This window comes from Falco rusticolus, chromosome 4, assembly GCF_015220075.1.
Source record: "Falco rusticolus isolate bFalRus1 chromosome 4, bFalRus1.pri, whole genome shotgun sequence".
Classification (NCBI taxonomy): domain Eukaryota; kingdom Metazoa; phylum Chordata; class Aves; order Falconiformes; family Falconidae; genus Falco; species Falco rusticolus.
Genome location: NC_051190.1, coordinates 101,174,947 through 101,194,843, shown reverse-complemented (window position 1 = coordinate 101,194,843; position 19,897 = coordinate 101,174,947). Strand labels below are relative to the sequence as shown.

At 41.7% G+C, this 19,897-nt stretch overlaps 1 protein-coding gene across 1 annotated transcript in view; it reads right to left on the bottom strand.

Moving 5' to 3' along the window:
- TRIM71 (tripartite motif containing 71) overlaps nucleotides 1-19,897 on the bottom strand; it is a 61,965-nt gene that overhangs the window by 8,319 nt on the left and 33,749 nt on the right. The window contains exons 2-3 of the mRNA XM_037385707.1: nucleotides 12,170-12,337; nucleotides 1,699-1,833 (exon numbers count right to left, since the gene is read on the bottom strand). Of these exons, the coding sequence (XP_037241604.1) occupies nucleotides 1,699-1,833; nucleotides 12,170-12,337 (303 nt within the window). The remainder of the gene's footprint in view (nucleotides 1-1,698; nucleotides 1,834-12,169; nucleotides 12,338-19,897) is intronic.

Genomic DNA, 19,897 nt, shown 5'->3' with positions numbered 1-19,897 from the left:
CCAGATGCCTATCTCCAGGGATTTTTAAGGTCCAATTATCTTAATATTTTCTTGCAAACGCTGGCAGTCACGCTGAGCTAGTGCTTTACAACAGGATGCTTTATCATGTCACTTCAAATGACACAGAAGGTTGCTGCCAGTCCTTCCTTGGGGGACTGAAGCTCAAGCAAAAATGGTTTGTTCGTAACTATTTTAAACAAGCCTATGCTTATCTTTACTTGTGAAAAAACACTTTAGACCATCTGGCAAAGACACCTGTCTTGTAAAACTAATGAAACATGTAATTGCTTTATTGTTGTAAAAATACATTTCCTTAAGTCTTAATACCTGCTTGGCTGCAGAACAATACCAGCAATGTATTTTAATGATGGACAACTCTGTCTGAAGGCTCCCTGGTTATACACCGACTAGATAACAGATGTACAAACACGCTATTTCAGCTATTATTTGAGGCATGCAGGTTTTTCCAGACTTAAAAAAAAAAGTCAGAGATGCTTCTTCCAGTAGATTTCCAAAAGACTACTCATCTTAGGTCTCAGCTTAATCCTTGGCCTCAGCTTTTTTTGCCAAAATGATTTACCATCATTGCCTAGTTTCCTTCTTAAAATAATGTTTTGTAACCTGACGAGAACGCGCTTACAGTGCAGACATTCCAATCAAATGCATTTATACAGCCTCTTGGGATACAAATAGCTTAGTGGCAGCTTTTATTTCTCCTGTACTAGGAATACCTCAAAAGCTGCCAAGCTTCTTGGGGAAGGCTAACAGTACAAGGGGAACTCATTTCCCTCAATCCAAATACCTCAGAAAAAGCAGCATTAGAAGTACAGTAACCATATAAAGTACATTTTTAATCTTGCCACTGACACTTATAAAAGAACTATAGAAAAAATAACTTCTCTTCCAGGGGATTAGTTTCACGGTAGCTAGAATAGTTCCAAACAATAAACTCTTACCACTGGCCACTTTGCTGGCAACATATATTAGTTACCTTTCTACAATAAGAAACTTTGCTCCTTCTTCCTTTCCTCTCTCAAAATACCACACAAGGATCACAGCTGAAGTGAGTGCAGGAGTTTGGGATTGTACAGATACTCTTGCTGGAGAGTATTCTTTTTTACTGGTAAAAAAACCCCATAATAAATCCGAGGGACATTAACTTGAGAGTCAAGTAAAGTTTTTTAGGCGTGGGGATGATTAAAAGTCTCACACAATTGCGACTAGCCTTTCTAGAAAAGGACAGAGCGTATATAGCTTTGCTCCTTCCCTTTGTTTATGAGCAGTGGATTGTGTAAGGAAACCCACACACTACATACCTAATTCTACAGCAATATATTACAGAGGTTTTGAAGACGCTCCTTTTAAAGCCGGCGCCTGGAGGCCATGTGCTCCGCGCTCAGCACTGGGACGCGCGGTGCCGCGGCCGCTGGCCAGCAGGGGGCGTGCCCGCCCCACCGGCGGGGTACAGCACACCCCGGAGCCCCACCGCCGCCTCGGGTGAGAGGTGAGGTACCACCTCCTGCGCAAACCCCGCCAGCATCCAGCATCCTGCTACCTACAGAAAACAGTAACCTAGCGTTTCGATTCAGTGTTCCTTGGGAGGACATCTAAAACTGGCCACGGGCTAGTTAAAAAAGCCCGTTCTCAGTTCGGAAAGGCACTTGCCAGCAGTTCAAACCACAGATGTAAGGTGCATACCTTCCACAGCAGCTCACACTCGCGCTCTTCCAAGGCCTTCTTATGTCTAGTAGTCACTACTTTGACTTCAGATTGTACCACCTTCGCCTTCATCTCAACCTGCTCTGCCACAGCCTGGGCTTGTTCAATACTCAGCTGGGGAGGAGAAAAAAAGAGGAAAAAAAAAGACAACACACTTAAGGCTCAACCAAAACAATTAGAAACGCATCAGAGCACCAGAAGACCGCAGCTTACATTTCACTACACCTTCAGGTGAAGGCACAAAATGACAGTTCTTGGGTTTTTAACAGGCCTTTGCCCATTTCATACATCAGAGCCTGAAAACAGACCTTTTTTTTTTTTTAAATCCATCCATTACACGGAGTTTAATGCCTTCACTGCACCAACACCACATGACTGATTCCCTGTGCAATTCCAGCAAGCAGCTAGTATGAACTTAAACCAGAGACTCGCACAGCGATTCGTACTTGTGTTTTCCTAGATACAGAAAACCCAGTTTGTCTTGTCCCTCAAAATGTTTCAAAACTGTTCTTGTGTGATGGCTCTGCCCTTAGTAAGAAAGGCTGCTGTAGGAAACACTGGTGTATCTATGCATCTGAGCTGTGCAGGAACACCCTAGCAGAATATGAAGTTAATCAATTTTAAAAAAAAAAAAAAAAAACACAAACACAAAGATTAGATTGTTATCATTAAACAGCATTCATGTAGTTATTCACTCCTTGGATAGACACCAAATTCTTTCTAATATAGCCTTGTAACACTAGTATTTTAAAAACATTCTGCAACGGTATTCTGCAAATATGCAGAATGCATCTGGAAGAAACACTTCTCTTCTCCCCTCAAAGAAAAAAAAAATGTTTCCTTGAAAAATCCTCCCCAAACTGCTCCCAGTTTCACAAGATATTACAGAAAAGGGCATAAAAACCAAATACGATTAAAAGCAGCCAAATCTGAAGGATCACAGCTCCCAATGGAAAAGGTTCATTAACATCAGTTAACAGAATCTTTTCAGCACCTTTGTCATACAGTGAACCAGCATTAACATGCAGATGACATCATGAACCTTTAAGATATTAAAAAGATACTAGTTTGGTAGTTACAAAATTCTAGAACAAAATGACAATATTTGAAGGTATTTCAGCCTAGAAAAATGAAAGCTATGGGGGAATCTTGCCAATGTATACAAATACCTGAAGGGAGGGTGCAAAGGGGATGGAGCCAGGCTCCTTCCAGTGGTGCCCAGTGACAGGCCCAGAGGCAATGGGGGGTTCCCTCTGAACATCAGGAAAACTTTTTTTTTCCACTGTGAATGTGACTGAGCACTGGCACAGGTTGCTCAGAGGCTGTGGAGTCTCCATCTTTGGGAGTACTCAAATCACCTGAACATAGTCCTGGGCAACTGGCTCTAGGTGGCCCTGCTTCAGCAGGGGGTTGGACAAGACCTCCAGCAGCCCCTTGCAACCTCAACCATCTTGTGATTCTGTGACTGTACCATCAAGCAGTTACTTTTTTCTCTTTTCATAAGCTTGGTACATCACAGTATTTTATTTACAAGATTTTAATACTAAACAACATACAGAAAACATCTAAATCCCTACCAACACACTACACATGGCTGTAGTAGCTCAACAAGCTGCTGACAGCTGAGAACAGTTATTCAAACTCACCTTTGTTTTCCACATTACATACTGAAAGCCATGGAAATAGCTATGGGTATTTGCTTTTAAATACAGCATTTTAGATAGATTTTACACCATCTTTCCCTCACTCTGCTCTGAGCAACTGATCCACTTCAAAAGTTGAGCTGTTTCAGACAGGGTAGCCAGGAATGCTCTGGCAGAAAACATCTTCAGAAACGCAGACCTGATAGAAGTGGGTACCAATGTAATTTAAAGGCTTTACTGTACATTCAGGGCCGTATGGAAGATATCCTTAGTTTAATTCTGTATGTGTGTACCAATCTAAGAACCATCTGGATGCAACAATCTATGAACTACCCAATGTGATCCAGCTTTGTCTAGAAAGTCAGACAGGGCCTTTTTGTTATCTTTCATAGAATTAGTATTTTCAAACTCTGATCTAGCAAGTTCAACAGCATCTAGTTTATGCCAACAATGGGAAAGCTACACCATGAAAACACAAGTGTACTGTTACTTGGGACATTTTTATTCCAGCTAGCTCAAGACAACTAGTTTGAATTAGATGTATTCTTCCAGGTCACCCAGGAATAGAGAACTGCAAGGAAAAGGAAGACTAACTTGGTCAGGTGGTCAGTCTCCAGAGACAAGATGAAGACAACCCTGAGGAAATACGGCAATGTTTCTGATCTTTAATCCGGAGAACTCTCTTGCAAACTGGCAGGGGAAAACAGGAGTGCTACTTGGCAGCCCTGCAGCACAGGGCTCAGTAAGATCAAGCATGCCTTTCAGCTATCCCTTCTTCATGCAACTCCCAGGCCAGAGTCACCTTCACTACGTTTTTAACAGGGAACGTCTTCAGACTCGTGGACAGCCCAAATACCCCAGCCCCACTGGAGGCAGACCTCACCTGCCTTCACACAAAGCTTCTGGCAGATGAGTTTCACTCAACACTTCAAGTTGACAGAAAGTGAAAAGTTTCACCGCAACAATTGGCAAAGCAGACATGAAGTCACAAGTGGCCACAGATTAAGGCTTCATAAATGCCAGTAAGTCTCAGTCCTAGCTGGAAGGATTCACGCGTAAGAATACTGTGCCTCTGCCACCTCTACATCATCATTCAAATACACAAGCAGCTTCCACTGCAGGGAAAAGGTAGCATTTCCTCAAAAACAGATTCTTGTCAAGAACAGCAAAACACCCTCCTCTTGCAAGAGAAATGGGTATCTCCTTGAGAAGTGTTAGGGAAACAACACTATCCACTCATATTCCAATTCTAGCAAGCATGTCTGAGAAAGCAGGGAAGTCTTTGTTTTACTTGTTTGAGCTTTTGGTACAGCAGTACCCATTAGGACAACGACATGATCTGTGTGTATGCTTTCCTCATACTCCACAGCTAAAAGCAATCCAAACTTCCCTCACGATTCTTCACTAAAAACAGTCTACCTTTCAAGAACTCTGTCATAGCAGGAGAGGTGTTAACTCCCTGTGGATGCTGTGATCTTTCATCTGTAGGAACCAGTTATGGTAGGGCAAGTAGCCATACTGAATAGCACAAGGTTGTCTACCAACAACTCCTGTCATCAACTGGACTTATTTCTACTTGCCTGAGCCTGAACAGATCAGATTAGTGTAAAGGATGCCCAAAACACTAAGGGGCTCTGATATTGTCCAGGATATTGGTAAGGTTTTGGTAAAATTCACATGATCCTGCAGTCTGCCAACACAGGCTAGAACAGCCTGGGAGGCCAACCAGCATCAAACACACAGCAGCAGGCAGAGGTATGGTGGGGGGTGAAACAGCAACAGGCAAGTTATCTACCCAAAGCAAAAGCCAAAAGCTTAAAGTACAACTTCTGGAAGCCTTCTTGACATGGAAATCCCTTGTTCTCTTTGATTACTGTAAGATACCACAGCTCTGCCATGATAACTCCCTCCTGCTGTTCTGCAGGCATTTCCTGTGCAGAACTTGTCTCAGAGAGGTCAACATTTTAGGAAACATGTTAAGCGGCAGCATTTCTTGTTCTGGTCAGACACCACACAATCTTTTTAACAACAAATCCTTTTAAAGGAAAGCAGCTTTTATGATGCACTCTCCTTATGGTATGCCATAATTATTCCAGTGCTAGTGAACGAGACGGTCAGCCAGTTCACATGCTTGGAAAACAGAAGACAAGACCCTGTGTTTAGCAAAGAATCGCATTGGGTTACTGAATTTGAGATGGAGAACTACTTCGTCTCCTGCTGTTGGCTGATACAGTAAATCACTTATTTGCAGCTGTACCTATTCACTCGTGGCTTCTCAGGGTTCCAAAGATGGCCAGTACCACTCCCCATACTTATAGAGGTGTCATCAGTGTCTTGTGTTTAGAAAAAAAAGGGACTTTGCAATGTATCTTGTAAACTTTAGGGTTGAAAGTACTCCAATTCCTCAGAGTAAAATTTAAAGTAACAACAGTGTTTGTGTAGGTGTTATGTTCCAAAAGTCTCCAACAAAAGAAAACCTGCCACATAGAGCTTCCAGTGGTGCAGACAAGCATGCTTTCGTGAAGGAAAGCAATGCAGACATCCATCATTAACTAGGCTACTGCTACCAGCACATTTCAGAATTTCTTGCTACTGTCTGTAAGCCTATCTAAATAGCAACAAACAACATTCAAAACACACTTCAGCAGAAGATAATGGCATGCAGTATTACTTCTACTTTGAGATTTCAAAGTATTTAACGAGGATTATTAAATGTGCAGGTCTCAGTTTTTGTTCTCTGCATATTTTGTACAAACAGAAAAGGCTACTTTGTTAATACATCTGCTATTCCTGTGATTCATACAGTGCTTTACATCTTACTAGACCTGGCACCCAGGGTGCCAGCGCCTACGTACGACAAGCCAAACCAAACACTCCTCTCCAGGACAAGACAGCAGAGCCAGGCATGCCTGGCCAGTCGCTAACATGCTCCAGCCAGTTTTGAGTAAAAGGCGACGGTTGTATTGGACCCCCGGAGTCCTTTGTGAGCCCCCTTTTAGGTGGGCACCTCTCTGAGCTCCCCTTTAGCTACATTTAACCACTTGAGGTGAAAAGTAGTAACATGCTATTGCTACAGTGGCTCTGACACAGCCACTGATGCTACAACACAAAGCTATGAAGAAACAGACTGCAAGAGCCAGAAGTAACAAAGCAGTACCTTTGGCTGCGCTTCTGGGTATCTGGGCTGACTACAGGGGGGACCAAATCATATTTGCCATTTTGCAGAATGGTGGTTTTCAGCCATTTTTCACATTTCCTGTCTTCCACTGGACATTAAGAACTGAAGCCTCAAGTTAACAAAAAACCTTTTTACCGTTTTATCTTTACTTAACTATTCCTACAGAGTAATTAAATGTTGTGTTCTAGAAATACCACTACTCCAAAGTTTTCACTAGTGCTGCTTTTTTAAATGAAAAATTATGATCAGAAGCACATAATGACTCCAGGAGAAAGAAAAAACATTACAAAGTATGTGTTCTGATGGACTACTAACAAGAACCGCAGAGCTACTGTAAAGGTGCTGATGCCCTCACTGCATGGTTTCTGCAGTCTGATACTGAAATTAAATCAGTATGTCCAGATATATCCACGCTGCACACAGTTATTTAAAGAGGCTAACTTAGATCTCTGAAACAGCAGAGCCTGTTAAATCCAAAAGCTGAGCCACAATGTTAGATTCTATCAATTCCGTTCAGAAAGTTACCCATTTGAACAAACTGCAGCACAGCTCACCACTGAGGCAACACCATGAGACACATAAAAGCTGCTTATGCTAGCTATACTGCAACTCATCAACACTACCTTGCATAAGCATTTTTTAAAAGGTCCTTGGGATTTTTAATTCCATCCATCCAAAGATAGAAGGGAGGTCTCATTTTTCAGACATTTATTCCCGTATTTCAGTGTGCTAGTTTAAGTTCTCCAGTGAAGGTGCAAAGTTTGAAATTCCTCTCCAGAGGTTAAGAGAAGAAAAAAAAAAAAAGCTTTGAGATGCACACTCTCTAGCAAACCCGTCTCTAGCTTTTAAAAGCACATTAAATACAAAAATCTTAAGGAATCCCTTCCATGTATCTCAAGTTAGCCCTCTTCCACCAAGTGGAAGGTGTGCCATCCATAGCTTGTTTTCAGTTCTGTATGGTAACTAAGATACAGAGAGTTTGTTTCACATAAATTTTCCAGTTATCACTATTTCAGATGAGGATATAACAACCAGGACATATAACAACCAGCTTTTTCCAGCAACAAGAACTGGATATAAACTTTCTAATGTTCTTATACTAGAAAAATTAACTGGAAGTTCCTATAAAGTATAGTTGCAGTAAAGAGACCAAGATTAACAGGCTTAGCAGTGGCTTTGCAGTAATACTAGAGTACAGCTATAGCACAAATCACTGTAATTGGACCAATTTAAGGCTTCAGCCTAGAAAGTGTAACACTAAAAAAATTCTCACTTAAAAGAAAAATTCTGACGTAAAGAGAATTTTAAAGTAACTTTTGATGGAGGGAGAGCTAAGAAGCCATGTTAACTCATGTCAGAAACCAACACTCACTCACTCTGGTTTGTACTGCAAGAACAGACTTTTTGCTTACAGTTCTAGGCAGAACAGTAGCTTGGACAGTGACACATGTCAAATCCTTCTTCTCCAATAACCATCTGCTCATGTGTTACACTAAGGAACCCACTAAAACACAACACAAAACAATATCTAGAAGTACAAAGAAATTCAGTCTCTTGATATAAATCCTAGACTTCAAAAAAGCACAATTAACTCCATTTTGTTTATAAAGCTTCATTTCAGATTCTCAAAAACCTGCAAGCCCGACTTCAAAGCCACACACAAGGGTGCCTGAGCTAACTCAACGTGACAAGCCCAGAATGATCCCCTGCAGCACAGCGGTGCCATCCTTCTCAGGTATCGACCTCCCGGGCAGCACAGATCCACATGGCAACCCACCGGGAAGCCTCCACTGAAGGGCAGAGGCTCAAGGCAAGAGATCAGCTTCTTCCTCTGGCTGGCCAAGTTTCCTACAGTACCTCCCTCCCCCACTTCTCTAGAACAAAGGTGTTGGTCTACTTCATTCCACCTCCCCCACAATTTGGGAGAAGAGGCATTGCCTTTAAGGGCTGACCTGCCCCACCGCCCCACCATCACCCCCCCCAAGCCTTTCATGCTTGTAGGCGAGTGGCTCCCTCTGAGCTGGGCATGACCAGTCTCACTGCATTAATTTACATGCAGAAGCCTGCGCTGTCAAACATCCCAAAAACAACTATAGGTTTGGCTGGGAAAGAATGTTTGTTTTCCAATAAAATCACTTTTAAGACAACTGACACGAACAGATCAAACTGTATTTTAACATGTTCACCTGGAAATCGACCCTAAATGGGAATGAGCGCTCAATGCTTTACTGTTATGCAAGTGCATTAGATTACACACACACATACATACATATATACAATTACACATGTATAGATGTATTTTAAGAACATGACATTTTGAAGAAGCCATCTATCTTTCATCATAAGAGATTTATGTTCAGTTTGTGGCCAGTCCTTGGAAAAAATTCTGAAAGAAGACAGTTAAATGTGCGCTTTTATGAGGTAAAACATGGCAGCAGGACAAGCTCCCCATATAGGAAGGTATCAGGTCCCGCGTCCCCTTACCCCATTAATCCCATGTCAACTTTGGCGTTCATATCATCCTGTGAACCAATTCAAGTCCCTGGGAAAGGCTAAAAAAGTATTCCAGCAAGGAAGATACCTTTCCACTGAGACAAGAAAGAGGTCCTATAAGCAACAGTGTTGGGCATTTCTGCTCCATTCCCTGGCATCATTAATAATCCTTGTAGCACTGCAGTGAACCAGCCAGGGGACTGACCCAGCCAAAAAGTAATCCCACAAAAAGATTACCCTTTCAGCTGGATCAGCTCACTCTGGCACACAAGCACAAGTTCTTGTGTTAGGGTCAGGCTTAGAAACACATGATCCAGGCCAGGACCAGCACAGCACAGGGAAGCTTTCCATTGCTGCAGGACCCCACTGAGGGCAGAGGGGGGGATAATAATAATAAAAAATAATTTAAAAAAAAAAAATCAATCCTCTTGCTGCCAGGATTATTATTTTTTACAGAGGACTTCAAGTCCTTTTGAAAAGTGAGGTTTGGACTTTTCAGGAGTGACAATGTCAGGCTTCAGTGGATCAAGAGGCTGAAATGTATCCCAACTCACAGCATTTTTTTTTTTTTTTTTTTTTTTAAAGTCTGAAAAACAATCTTTCCTCCAAAGCTGCAGGAAGAGTTTAAATAAACATTTCTTCCTAAAAGCCTTCAACTTTGGTTAACCAGATACTCTCCAGCCAGTTGATTCATGGCTTGATTTCCCCTCTCCTGCAACACCCTTCAAATTCCACCTTTTCCCCTTTATTCTCAACTACCCGTCCTCATCCACCTCAACATCTCATGTCAGAGAGCTATCACTTTGCCAGCCTATTAAGAGTTACTAGTACTGCAGCACGAATCAGTCCCACTTGTGTTACTACACCATATTACTTTTCAAGCCTCTTAGAGCTCCAGTCTACTTTCCTCATATTGCAGCTTGTAACAGCATTTAATTCTCTGTTGACCATTTCCAAACTTTAAGAAAAGCACTCAAGCCAATTGCTTTTAATTTAGAGTCTAGTTACTTTACAGTTTGTTTTAAATTCATGCTGACATGCTGTCTCCTCCCTAGGATAAATATATAGCTTCACAGCCCTGTCACCCCAAGAACAAGGAAAGCTCTGCTCTGTGAAAACTTTCTTATGCAGCAGGCTCACTGCATCAACTTTTCCACTGCACCACATGCTCTTCCAGTTGTTGCTGATATTGCTCAGGTAGTAGAGCTGTCTTGAGTTGTATAGTCTTCCCGTTTTCTTCCCCCAGATTACCACCTCCTCAACTTCATCACTGATCTGCTCATTTACTACCCTCTTTCTATACAGTGGTCCAGATTAAAAAGCCCACTAAACTAATAAAACTACTTGATTCTTGAAAAACATAGCTCATTTTACAGAAACTTTACACAAGCTGCCCCCCAGTTAACACTTCCAAGATAGTCTCTTAACCTGGATGGGCTGTAGTTAGACGAGGGCAAAACTACACAAACTAAGTTCAGTTGAGCTGCTTGTTCCAAGTTACATGAGCATAGCCAGGACCACCCACCTTTAACCTGTACCATCATAAAGCAGTCGGCTCACCACAATGGCAGGAGCCTCCAACATAAAAGCCAGGAGAAAGTGGGGGAGGAATCAGCAAACTAAACCCAGTAGGAAGCAACCAGGCACAAAAGCATTCATGCAATAGTAGCAGAGTGGTACTCAATGATATTCTGCTAGATTCTACCCCAAGAGACAGCCCCTTCTTAGATGATTTATCCGCACCAGTTAGATGATTTAGAGCCCTAGAGGTCAAAAGCAGTAATTGAATTACTAACAGACAAGCCCTTGTCTAGGACAGCCTGGAGAAATTCATAATACTGCACCAGTGAGGTTCTTTAAACTAGTATAATCCTTTCCTTCTTGCTCATTTTGGGGATGTGAAATGTTTCAGTATGGATACTGAAGCGCCTTATGATCCAATTTAAAACAAATCTTGGAAGAAGCTATGGTTTGCAGGATTCTGTCTTAAGAAGCAGTTTTAAATTAGCTATTCAGCTCCAAAAGCTTGGCGTTTGTGGTTCTGTTTTAACAAGTTACAGAGAAAGTTAGCTGCTGCTGTCCCACTGAACAAGCTTACTTCCTCATCTACTAAAAACAAGCAATGATGGGTGGACAAAAGGTTTGTTTGTTTGGGGTTTTTTTTAATTATTATTGTTTGCACCATGCATGTGCCAGGAAAGCACACCCAATTCAGAAAGTAAGTTTACTTCCTATCTATGGCATTCTACCAATGTTTACTCAAAAAAATCCTGTTAGTTAAATCCTAAGTGTTGAGTTTTAGAATATCCAGCTCACATCTAGAGCATTTGAGGCTAACAAAGCTACAAGATAGCAGTGTGAAGCTTCCCAATATGCTTTCCCCATTCAAAGTCTCTTTATACAGGCAAAACTACTGCTAATATCATACAATAGTTACTACTAGGTATTACTCAGCAAAAGTTAACTATCTACATATCCCTGCAGGTTATTGCCCTATGTAAGTTCCTTCTGTGGTTTGTTTGAAGCACCATACTACTACCTGCCTTTCAGTCCTCACCAGGTATTTATATTTGCATTATAAAACATAGCTGAGGTTAGGCAGCTAATATTATGCATCTGTGTGTGTAGAGTAATCTTTGTATGCAGATAACTTCAGATCCTCTGCACAGGCAGGGTAGAAATTTCATACAAATCCAACAGCTGATTAATATTTTACATTTGGTGGCAACACCGAAGACATAACAAGAGTCATGGGTAGTTAAGAGTCTTGACTGTACAGCTTCTAGCAGACATCTGAAACTAAGTCTCAGTTGTAAAAACAAAGCCAGGCTTGACACTGCTATACAAGACCAGAACTTTCTTCAAAATGCTTCATGCTCAAGTGCATTTGTAAAGAGCTTCATATATATTGTGATTTACATGACAGCATTATGCTGCAAGAATGCAAAACTCATAACAGCACTTTGTTTGCAACTTCACAGCCACTTCTGTCAGAGATCTGAGAGAACAGAAGGGGTGAGAAGACTGACAGCAGAAGCAGAGAGCTTTTTGCCTTGACACCTTGCCCTGTAACAGACAAGCTGCGGGGAGGAAGGGGGGCAGTAGAAATAAAGTACTCGAGTTGGGAGTATCTTACTTGAATAGCTTGTCGTCCTTGCTGAGCATCTGCCAGGAGCTGAATGGTGAGTGTCCTGGAATCCTGTAGGGCATCTTGGAGGTAGATAAAGCTGTGACCCACATGTCGCCCCATGGTACATTCCCGACATATGGGGACAGAACAAGTATCACAGTAGAAATGCAGTACCTAGAAAAGAGGGGGAAAAAAATATCTATATCACTATCTAATGAAGAATTGAAGACAAAACAGAGCCAGGATGTAAAAAAAAAAAAGTAAATAAAAATTTAACAGCTCAACTATAAAGATTGTTACAAGCAGTAGCAATAGGCAAAAACTTCACAATTGTTTCTCCACAGAGGAAGAACTATCCTTACCAGTAAGCTCCAAATCATACTCTAACGGTTAGATGGAAGTGTCATTGTTTTCTTTGCAATACAATACTAGGAAGAGTGTCCACATCGCCTCTCTTAAGAGCGGAAGCCATCTGCCAACGCTTGCAGACTGGAGATGCCATCTATGGCAAGCTTCAGGTGAAGACTTTTCCTGCATACACAAATCCTGCATTCTCTTAAGTGGGTCATTTAATAATCAATGCACTGGAGAGCTGCAGCACCAGCACACCCACCCCCCAGAAGGGGAAAACACATTATGCGTGCTGAGAAGCAACCTCTGTGTTCTCAACATATGCAAGCCTCTTGTGTTCAGGGTAGTAACAGTATCAGGCAAGACTAAGACTCCCTCCTGCCACTCCCAACAGCAAAGCAAAAAACCTTTGCTATGTCATAGTGTTTCGAGGCTAGTGATACTTAGAGATGCTCGAGTTGGAAAACAAGACTGGAACATTAGCATGCCCATCAGAGTATTTGAATGCTACAGTGACCTGGGGATAACCAATAAAACTCCATTTATTCACAAAGTACCCTAAAACCCCTATATTCAAATCATAGTGAAGTCTTACAGCAAGATGTTAGCCTAGGAAGTGGGATCTATTCATCAGCCATAACTGCTCCCATTCCACCCAGTAGAGGGAAGCAGCACATAGAAATAGCGTCTTCCATGGAAGCCTGCTTTCTTAGATGCAGAATCAGCTGTTTTGTTTTCAAAGATGCAAGTGAAGTGCAACACTTGAACACAAGTTCTGTATTCAAAGTCTTGCCCTTAGCTGCATACACTATTTTTGTTAAGAGCGTGATGTTAGAAAATCTAGATTACCACAGAAGAGCCAACAATCCACTATACAATGGCAAACAAGGTTTCAAACCACAAACAATTTCTCCATCGTCAGCTATTTGAAATCTACCTCACAGAAAGGAGCAAGAACAGAACAAAGATTAGACAAATGTTTGATATGCCTGTCTTCTCACAGCTGTCATACAGCCACTCCCAATTCCAGCTAACGGTTCACGATATGGTGCATAACATCCCCCTTTCCCTTCTCCCTGAAAAGGAAAGGGGGAGGACAGGACAGGTGATTCCCTCAGATTGCCTGTGCTGCATGAAGTGACATTTTAAGCTCCTATAAGCACAACAGCTGAAATGGTAGATGGATTAAGTTCTCAAAAGGCCTGTGTGTGTGTTTGTGCACACGTGTCAGATTGTACTAACACTGCCCCCCTCTTTTTTTTAAGAAGTGAAGTTTTGCTGTAGAGAAACTGGAACACTTACGTTTTGCTTCTGTTCAAATATTAAAACTCTCAAGCAGTATCTCTCATGCTCTGTCTTTTCTAAGTAAAAAGCTGCCTTGGCTCTGAAACTCATTGTTCAAATGCATCATCTTCCTCAGCTAGACTAGGGTTCCTTGTCTTTATGCTGCGGTTGTCTAAATCTGTATACAATGTTCACTTACTCATGCAGTTCTGTAATTTTGCTGTTGAAATTACAGGGAATGTTTACTACATGTTGCTGAATGACTCCACTTAAACAACTGAGAAGTTGAGAGTGAATGAAAACCAAGACAGGGTATCAAGTTAAGTCATATGAATCAGCTACACTTTTAAAACATACAGCAGGGATTTGGGGCCTCAATCAAGCACAGCAGCTGAAAGGAAAATGGTGACCATATGAACAGAAGTCCAGAAGCAAGTTAAATCTGTTATTAGTCCTCCAAAATAGTCAACACTAGAAGCAAAAGCTCAGTAAAACACCACAGATCATCAGTCCTATCACCCAAGCACTCCTGCTGCAAGTCAGCATCCAGTGATAAAAAGTCATCCAGCCATTCAAACCAAAGAGAAACTAAGTTTAAGCTGTCCAGTTGCCTCTTGCCACCCACCACAATGTGGTGGAAAACATCACTCCTGAATTTAGAATGGAGAAAAGAGCCATAATCTCATTTCAGAAATATGCAAGTTACGTAGGACATGTAGGGCACCGGAAAGTCTTGGGTGAATACTACAGAGCCATTGATAAAGCCTCGTATTTGTTTCTTAATAGACAAAATGGCAAAAACAACCTAGATTTAAATCTGAGAGCAAAAGAGTTACCAGGCTTGGGTGAAAAGTAGAAAGCAGTGGACTTATCTCCATCATTGCACTGTCATTTACTACACACACAGGAGAACACACAAATGTGTAACCCCTACTGCTCTCGGTGGGGGAGCTAGCCACCAGATGACAACTGCAAGAGTCAGCCAGCTTCAAGATGAACTAGCAACTCCCCAGAAACTCCCTTCTGGACGCAAACTACAATAAACCCCCCCCAAACTTTAAAGAGGTACAAGGGCAATTCCCCTCCTGTGGTCAATCTCACATACTCACCGTCAGGAGCACCCAAGAGGCTGTACATCAGCTCTACCCAGCAGTGGGGCCATGCTCCCAGAGAACTGAACTGGAAAGCACTCGGCTGCGCAGGGTGCCACAGCAAGGGGGATTTGTGCCAGCCCAGCTAACCCAGCTTGCAGCACAGCATCCAGCTTGCCTGTGCTTGTAACCACAACCAGGCATTCGTTGTTAAGCTCAAGCCTGCTCACATCCCAGTCCCTAGGTCATGGCCACAAAGGTCACGTACTGCTACGTTTTAAGTTTCTATGCCTATTTCTAAGTAGAAGGGAGAGAAAATAAGCCAAACCTGCACCCCACCCCCATCAGCAGGCTACCGCCTGCAAAAACACATACAGACAAAAGTAGTACAATGCACAAGTGTGTTCTCAGTTCAGATCTGATGCACTTGTAGTGTACCTAAAAGGCTGGCAGAGCTTCCAATTTCAGCAATGTGAAAAGGCTGTCCCACATTTCAGTTGCACTGTTAGAATAGTCACATATTGCTCCTTCTGTGATCATTATATGACAAATAACAAGACTGGTCTTGAACCACGGATAAGCAGGGGCAGTGGGAAGGAAGGCAACAGTAATACTAAGTCTTCCATAACAGAGATCAGCTTACGATACTTGACTAAAAAACCCCACACACTAACACACCCCACAGTACTTAGAGAAGAGTCCTAAAATTTGCCCCCCTCTACCTTACCTGAAGAGGCAGAGATGATACAGTCAAGAGATCCATCAAGCTGTGCAGTAACTATTGTCCTGTTAATTTCACTGTTTCCCCAAGTGTATCAAAACCTGGTTTATACGCAAAAACCTTCAAACCTGCTGTTTTTTCCAAGCCACACAAACATTCTGATAGGCAGGAAGAAAGAAATTAGAAAGCAGAGACAGATTTCTCCTTTCAAAGAAATTCAGTGTTGTGTAAATTGCATTTAATTAATTCTTTCTTTCTGTAGTAATTAAAAACAATTGCATTTTTATGTAAGTAAATATACAATTGTTTAAGATAAAAACTGGTGCCTTTCCAACTCCCATTTTGTTAATCTAGTAAGGGAAAATAGATTCATAAGCAAGTTTAGTAATGTGGGGGGTTTTGGTTTTGTGGTTTTTTTTAAGAACTGCTTCTTAATTAATTAGTATTTTAGAATTTCCACCAAAAATAAAGGAAGAAGTCAGAAGCAAGAGGGGAACAGTTTTAGAGAGATAGTTAAAAGTGATTTATTTTAAAATAAATCAGCTATGGGTTGATTATTTCCCAAACAGGAAATATTTCCTGAATTGGTGGCATACAATTTTAGACACAAAACAATAAAGGGAGCCTACTTCAATTTAAACAGAATCAGTGAACCATATTACAGGGCTATTCATCTTTTACAGCCACAGCAGCCCAAGAAATACAACAGCAAGGCCATAAATGTGATTGCTTCAGGAAAGGCTGTACAGTGCACCGTAAAAACATTTTACAACAGCAGGAATTCCTGGGTGTCGCTCTCCCCATTTTTTGGTCCATCTGCTTTCAAAGGGGGCAGGGGGATGGGCGGAGATGTTGTTAAATGTCCCCTGGGACTGCACAGCAATCAATCATCATCTGATGAATGGCCACTAAAGTTAAACCCTGACCCCACTCCACAATTCCCACACCAGCTCTCCTCTCCTTACTGCTGACCAGCTTCCAGCATGCCCCCCCTCCCCCCCCCCCTCCACCTTCCAGCCCTCACCAAAATTTCCCAAATACCAAGCCCAGACAAAAGCAATGGAATGTAGTAGGCACCATGACAGAGGAGAACTCAGCAGAAACAGCATCTGAGGAGGCTTGTCCTTAACCTGTGTTTAAATAAGTGTTCTTCCAGCAATACTCACAGTGCCCTTTTCCTCTCAGCTTGCAAACACTCGATTTCTCTCATTTCAGAGCACATTTAAGAGCAAACATGCATGCCGTTGCCAATAAAGCTCGTGGAATCTAGCCACGTTTAAGCATTTGTTTTCTGTCGTGACATTTCAGTGTCTTTTAATGATACCATTTAAGCCTAGAGTGTTAACAGTTTGTACAAGGCAGCCACACATAAGGTCACATTATTTTAAAATATAAGCCTGATGCTCTAAAAGCTACCTTGTAACCTTAACAATAAAAAAGCTTATGAACAGTAGCCTTTTGGTTTCCACCTTTTGGAGAAGTTTCAGAACAATATTTGAAAGTTAACTTAGTTTGAGTTTATGACCAAAAAAAAAGAAAATACTTCCCATAGTCAGTTTTAAAATTTTCCATTACTGAAGGTGTTTTATTATCTAGTTCCCTTGACAATAACTCAAACACCAGGGGCTTTGTTAGGTAGTGTGTAAAGCTTAGATGACTATGAATTTAGTATAAACTAATTTTCCAAGGAATTTTGGTCCTCCTTCCTCAGCAATGTGGTTTGCTTTTTTGCTTTCCATGGCCGCCCCCAAACTGGAGAAAAAGCTGCCTCCCTGCATCATGCATGCAGCAATTATTTTTTTTTTAACAGCATATAAATACACCACCCAGGATGGCTGATTCAGATAATTGTTGCAAATTTAAGTGGAAACAGGTAATATTTTTTACTTTGTAGGAAGCTGGTCCTTAGTTTCCATTTTAATAGCAATTTGTGACAATTAACTTCTTCATACCATCATCAGAGTAATATTTTCAGGAACCTTTATTTCTGCACCAATATAACATTAAATTTAAATACTAAATATAAACACCGAAGATACCAGCAAGCCATGTGATACACATCAGAACTACAGGCTATTTCCCAGTATACCAGAAACATTTTGCTTTCAGAGATACTTAAAAACTTCATGTTTCTCTGTACCAGTTAATGATCAAATTACTCTTCAAATCTGTATTTTGACCTAATGTTCTGGCATAGGAGAGACTGGCTTAAGACCAATTTTCCTTGCTGCATCCAGTGGTAACGGGAAATGGTACACCAACTCCACAAGGTCTCCACAGCAGAAGAGTTAATTCAAGTTCAGGCCAATATTTGAACAAAACTTCTGTAAAAATATGGGCATCTTGAAGCATTACAGCCCTACACTAGACAGGGCATACAGCACACAAAGAAAGTTGTACCAAGTATGATTAGTGAAATCAGTTTACTATTTATTGCCGTCTTTTGCCACTTGGATGAACAGAGATCAGTTCTGGTCCATTTACAAGTTCATCAAGTGCAAGAGGATGATTCAGCCCTTCTGTTAAATTCAGCTTTATTTCCTTACCCCACCTGGAATAATAAAAGCCCAGCTAACAGATGACTTTCAGACTCATGCAAGTCTGTTTGTAGGAAATAAAGCTGTAATTGCACATGCAATTTTTCCAGCGCTACTGTCAATACCCTTCCTTGCCCTGATGCCCCCAGTGGGTTTGGTTCCTTGTCCCAGCTTCTCAGCCAACACAGGTATCTTCCAGCCCAGCACGTGAGGGGGAAGGAAGCTCACTAATGAAAAGCCCAATCTAACCAGCACTGCTCCCTCTGTGAAACCACACACAGCTCCAGGCTGCCATTTCACCTCACAGAAACTGCCATCTGTGCTACAAGGGAGCCCTGTACCTCCTGCCTCCCTCCTTTCTTCCCCTCTTCACTACCCCTCCAATCTTAGTGAAGATATTTGGGGATCCTCTTCCAGAACAAACAGAAACAGCAGAAAGTTAGTTTTTGAATAAACTACTTTCTATCAACTGACCCTGGGATCAGAATAGCAGTAGGGCCCGCACAAGGGAAGAAAAAGAACCCACAACTAAGAACACTGAGACCTCTGACGACAACTATCTATTAAATATCAGCTGATCCATAATACTAAGCTGCATGGTTCAGCGCTGGTAATTCACCAACCTCACAGCTGGAAATCTGTGTAAATCTTCTCATCGACAGTGTTCATCTCAAGTTTTAACTGGAGATGAACTGGAGTATCCAACCCAAATCAAGTCAGATAAGCTGTTAAACCAGACTACCATACTCCTTAAAATTCTTAATGTTTATGTTCTTTGATCCTGCTGTGATGTCATGAAGCCATTAAAAACAGCTGCATATTTAAGAGAGTGGTGATGTGACAACACTGGGTCAGTCAAATCATCTAGGTTAAAAGCAAAGGTTTTTTGAAAGACACATAGCTCCATTAATCGAGTTTAGAAAACCCAGTGGGTATTAACAACTGAGTGGAACAGAGACCATTTGCAAACAGCATTTGCCAATTCAGAAGGATGGGTTAGAAGTGACAATCAAGGTCCACTTCACTCAAGGCCACATCATCACATGGCCAACAGGCTACACAAACTAGAGGTAGGAGACAGGAAGTCACACCTTTGACAAAGCTGGTTTAAGGACCTGCTGGCTCCAGCATGCTATAAAATTGTATCCTGAGTTAAAATCTTATAAACAAAACTTCACGTGATGACTGTAGCTCCTGGTTACAGCCACCCACCTGGAACCGCAGCATCCAAAACACTTCTCTCAGCAGCATCTCTGCCAGCTCCAGTACCCCCACCCCACCCACCCCGTTCATCCACTCTGAATATGGAGGGAGCACTACAACACTCACCTGGATTTCACCCATCTCATCAGCTAGCTTTCTAAAAGCACTTGGGTGCAAAGTAACTTGGCCAGGTGATCTAACGCATTACTTCAACATTTCAGTCACCAATGGACTGGAAAGAACATCTCACACCCACCTTAACTTACCACTCCAGTTCTTCCTAAATAGGCATAAGCAGGGCATAATAGTCTTCTTTAACATTAATATTGAGGTGGCACAGGTATAGTTATCCCACAGTGGTCTATCCTTTAACTACTGCATAATGGTACGTCTACAAACTGCAATTTTTAACAGGAATTGTTTAGGTTAAGAAACATCTGAATTTCTTTTGTTTTTTTAAAAAAGTCACAGCATCTGCTTCAGCACTAAAGCAGGTAAAGCAGCCCGTCTATGGAAAGATGCAACAGTATCAGCAGCTAGTAGACTG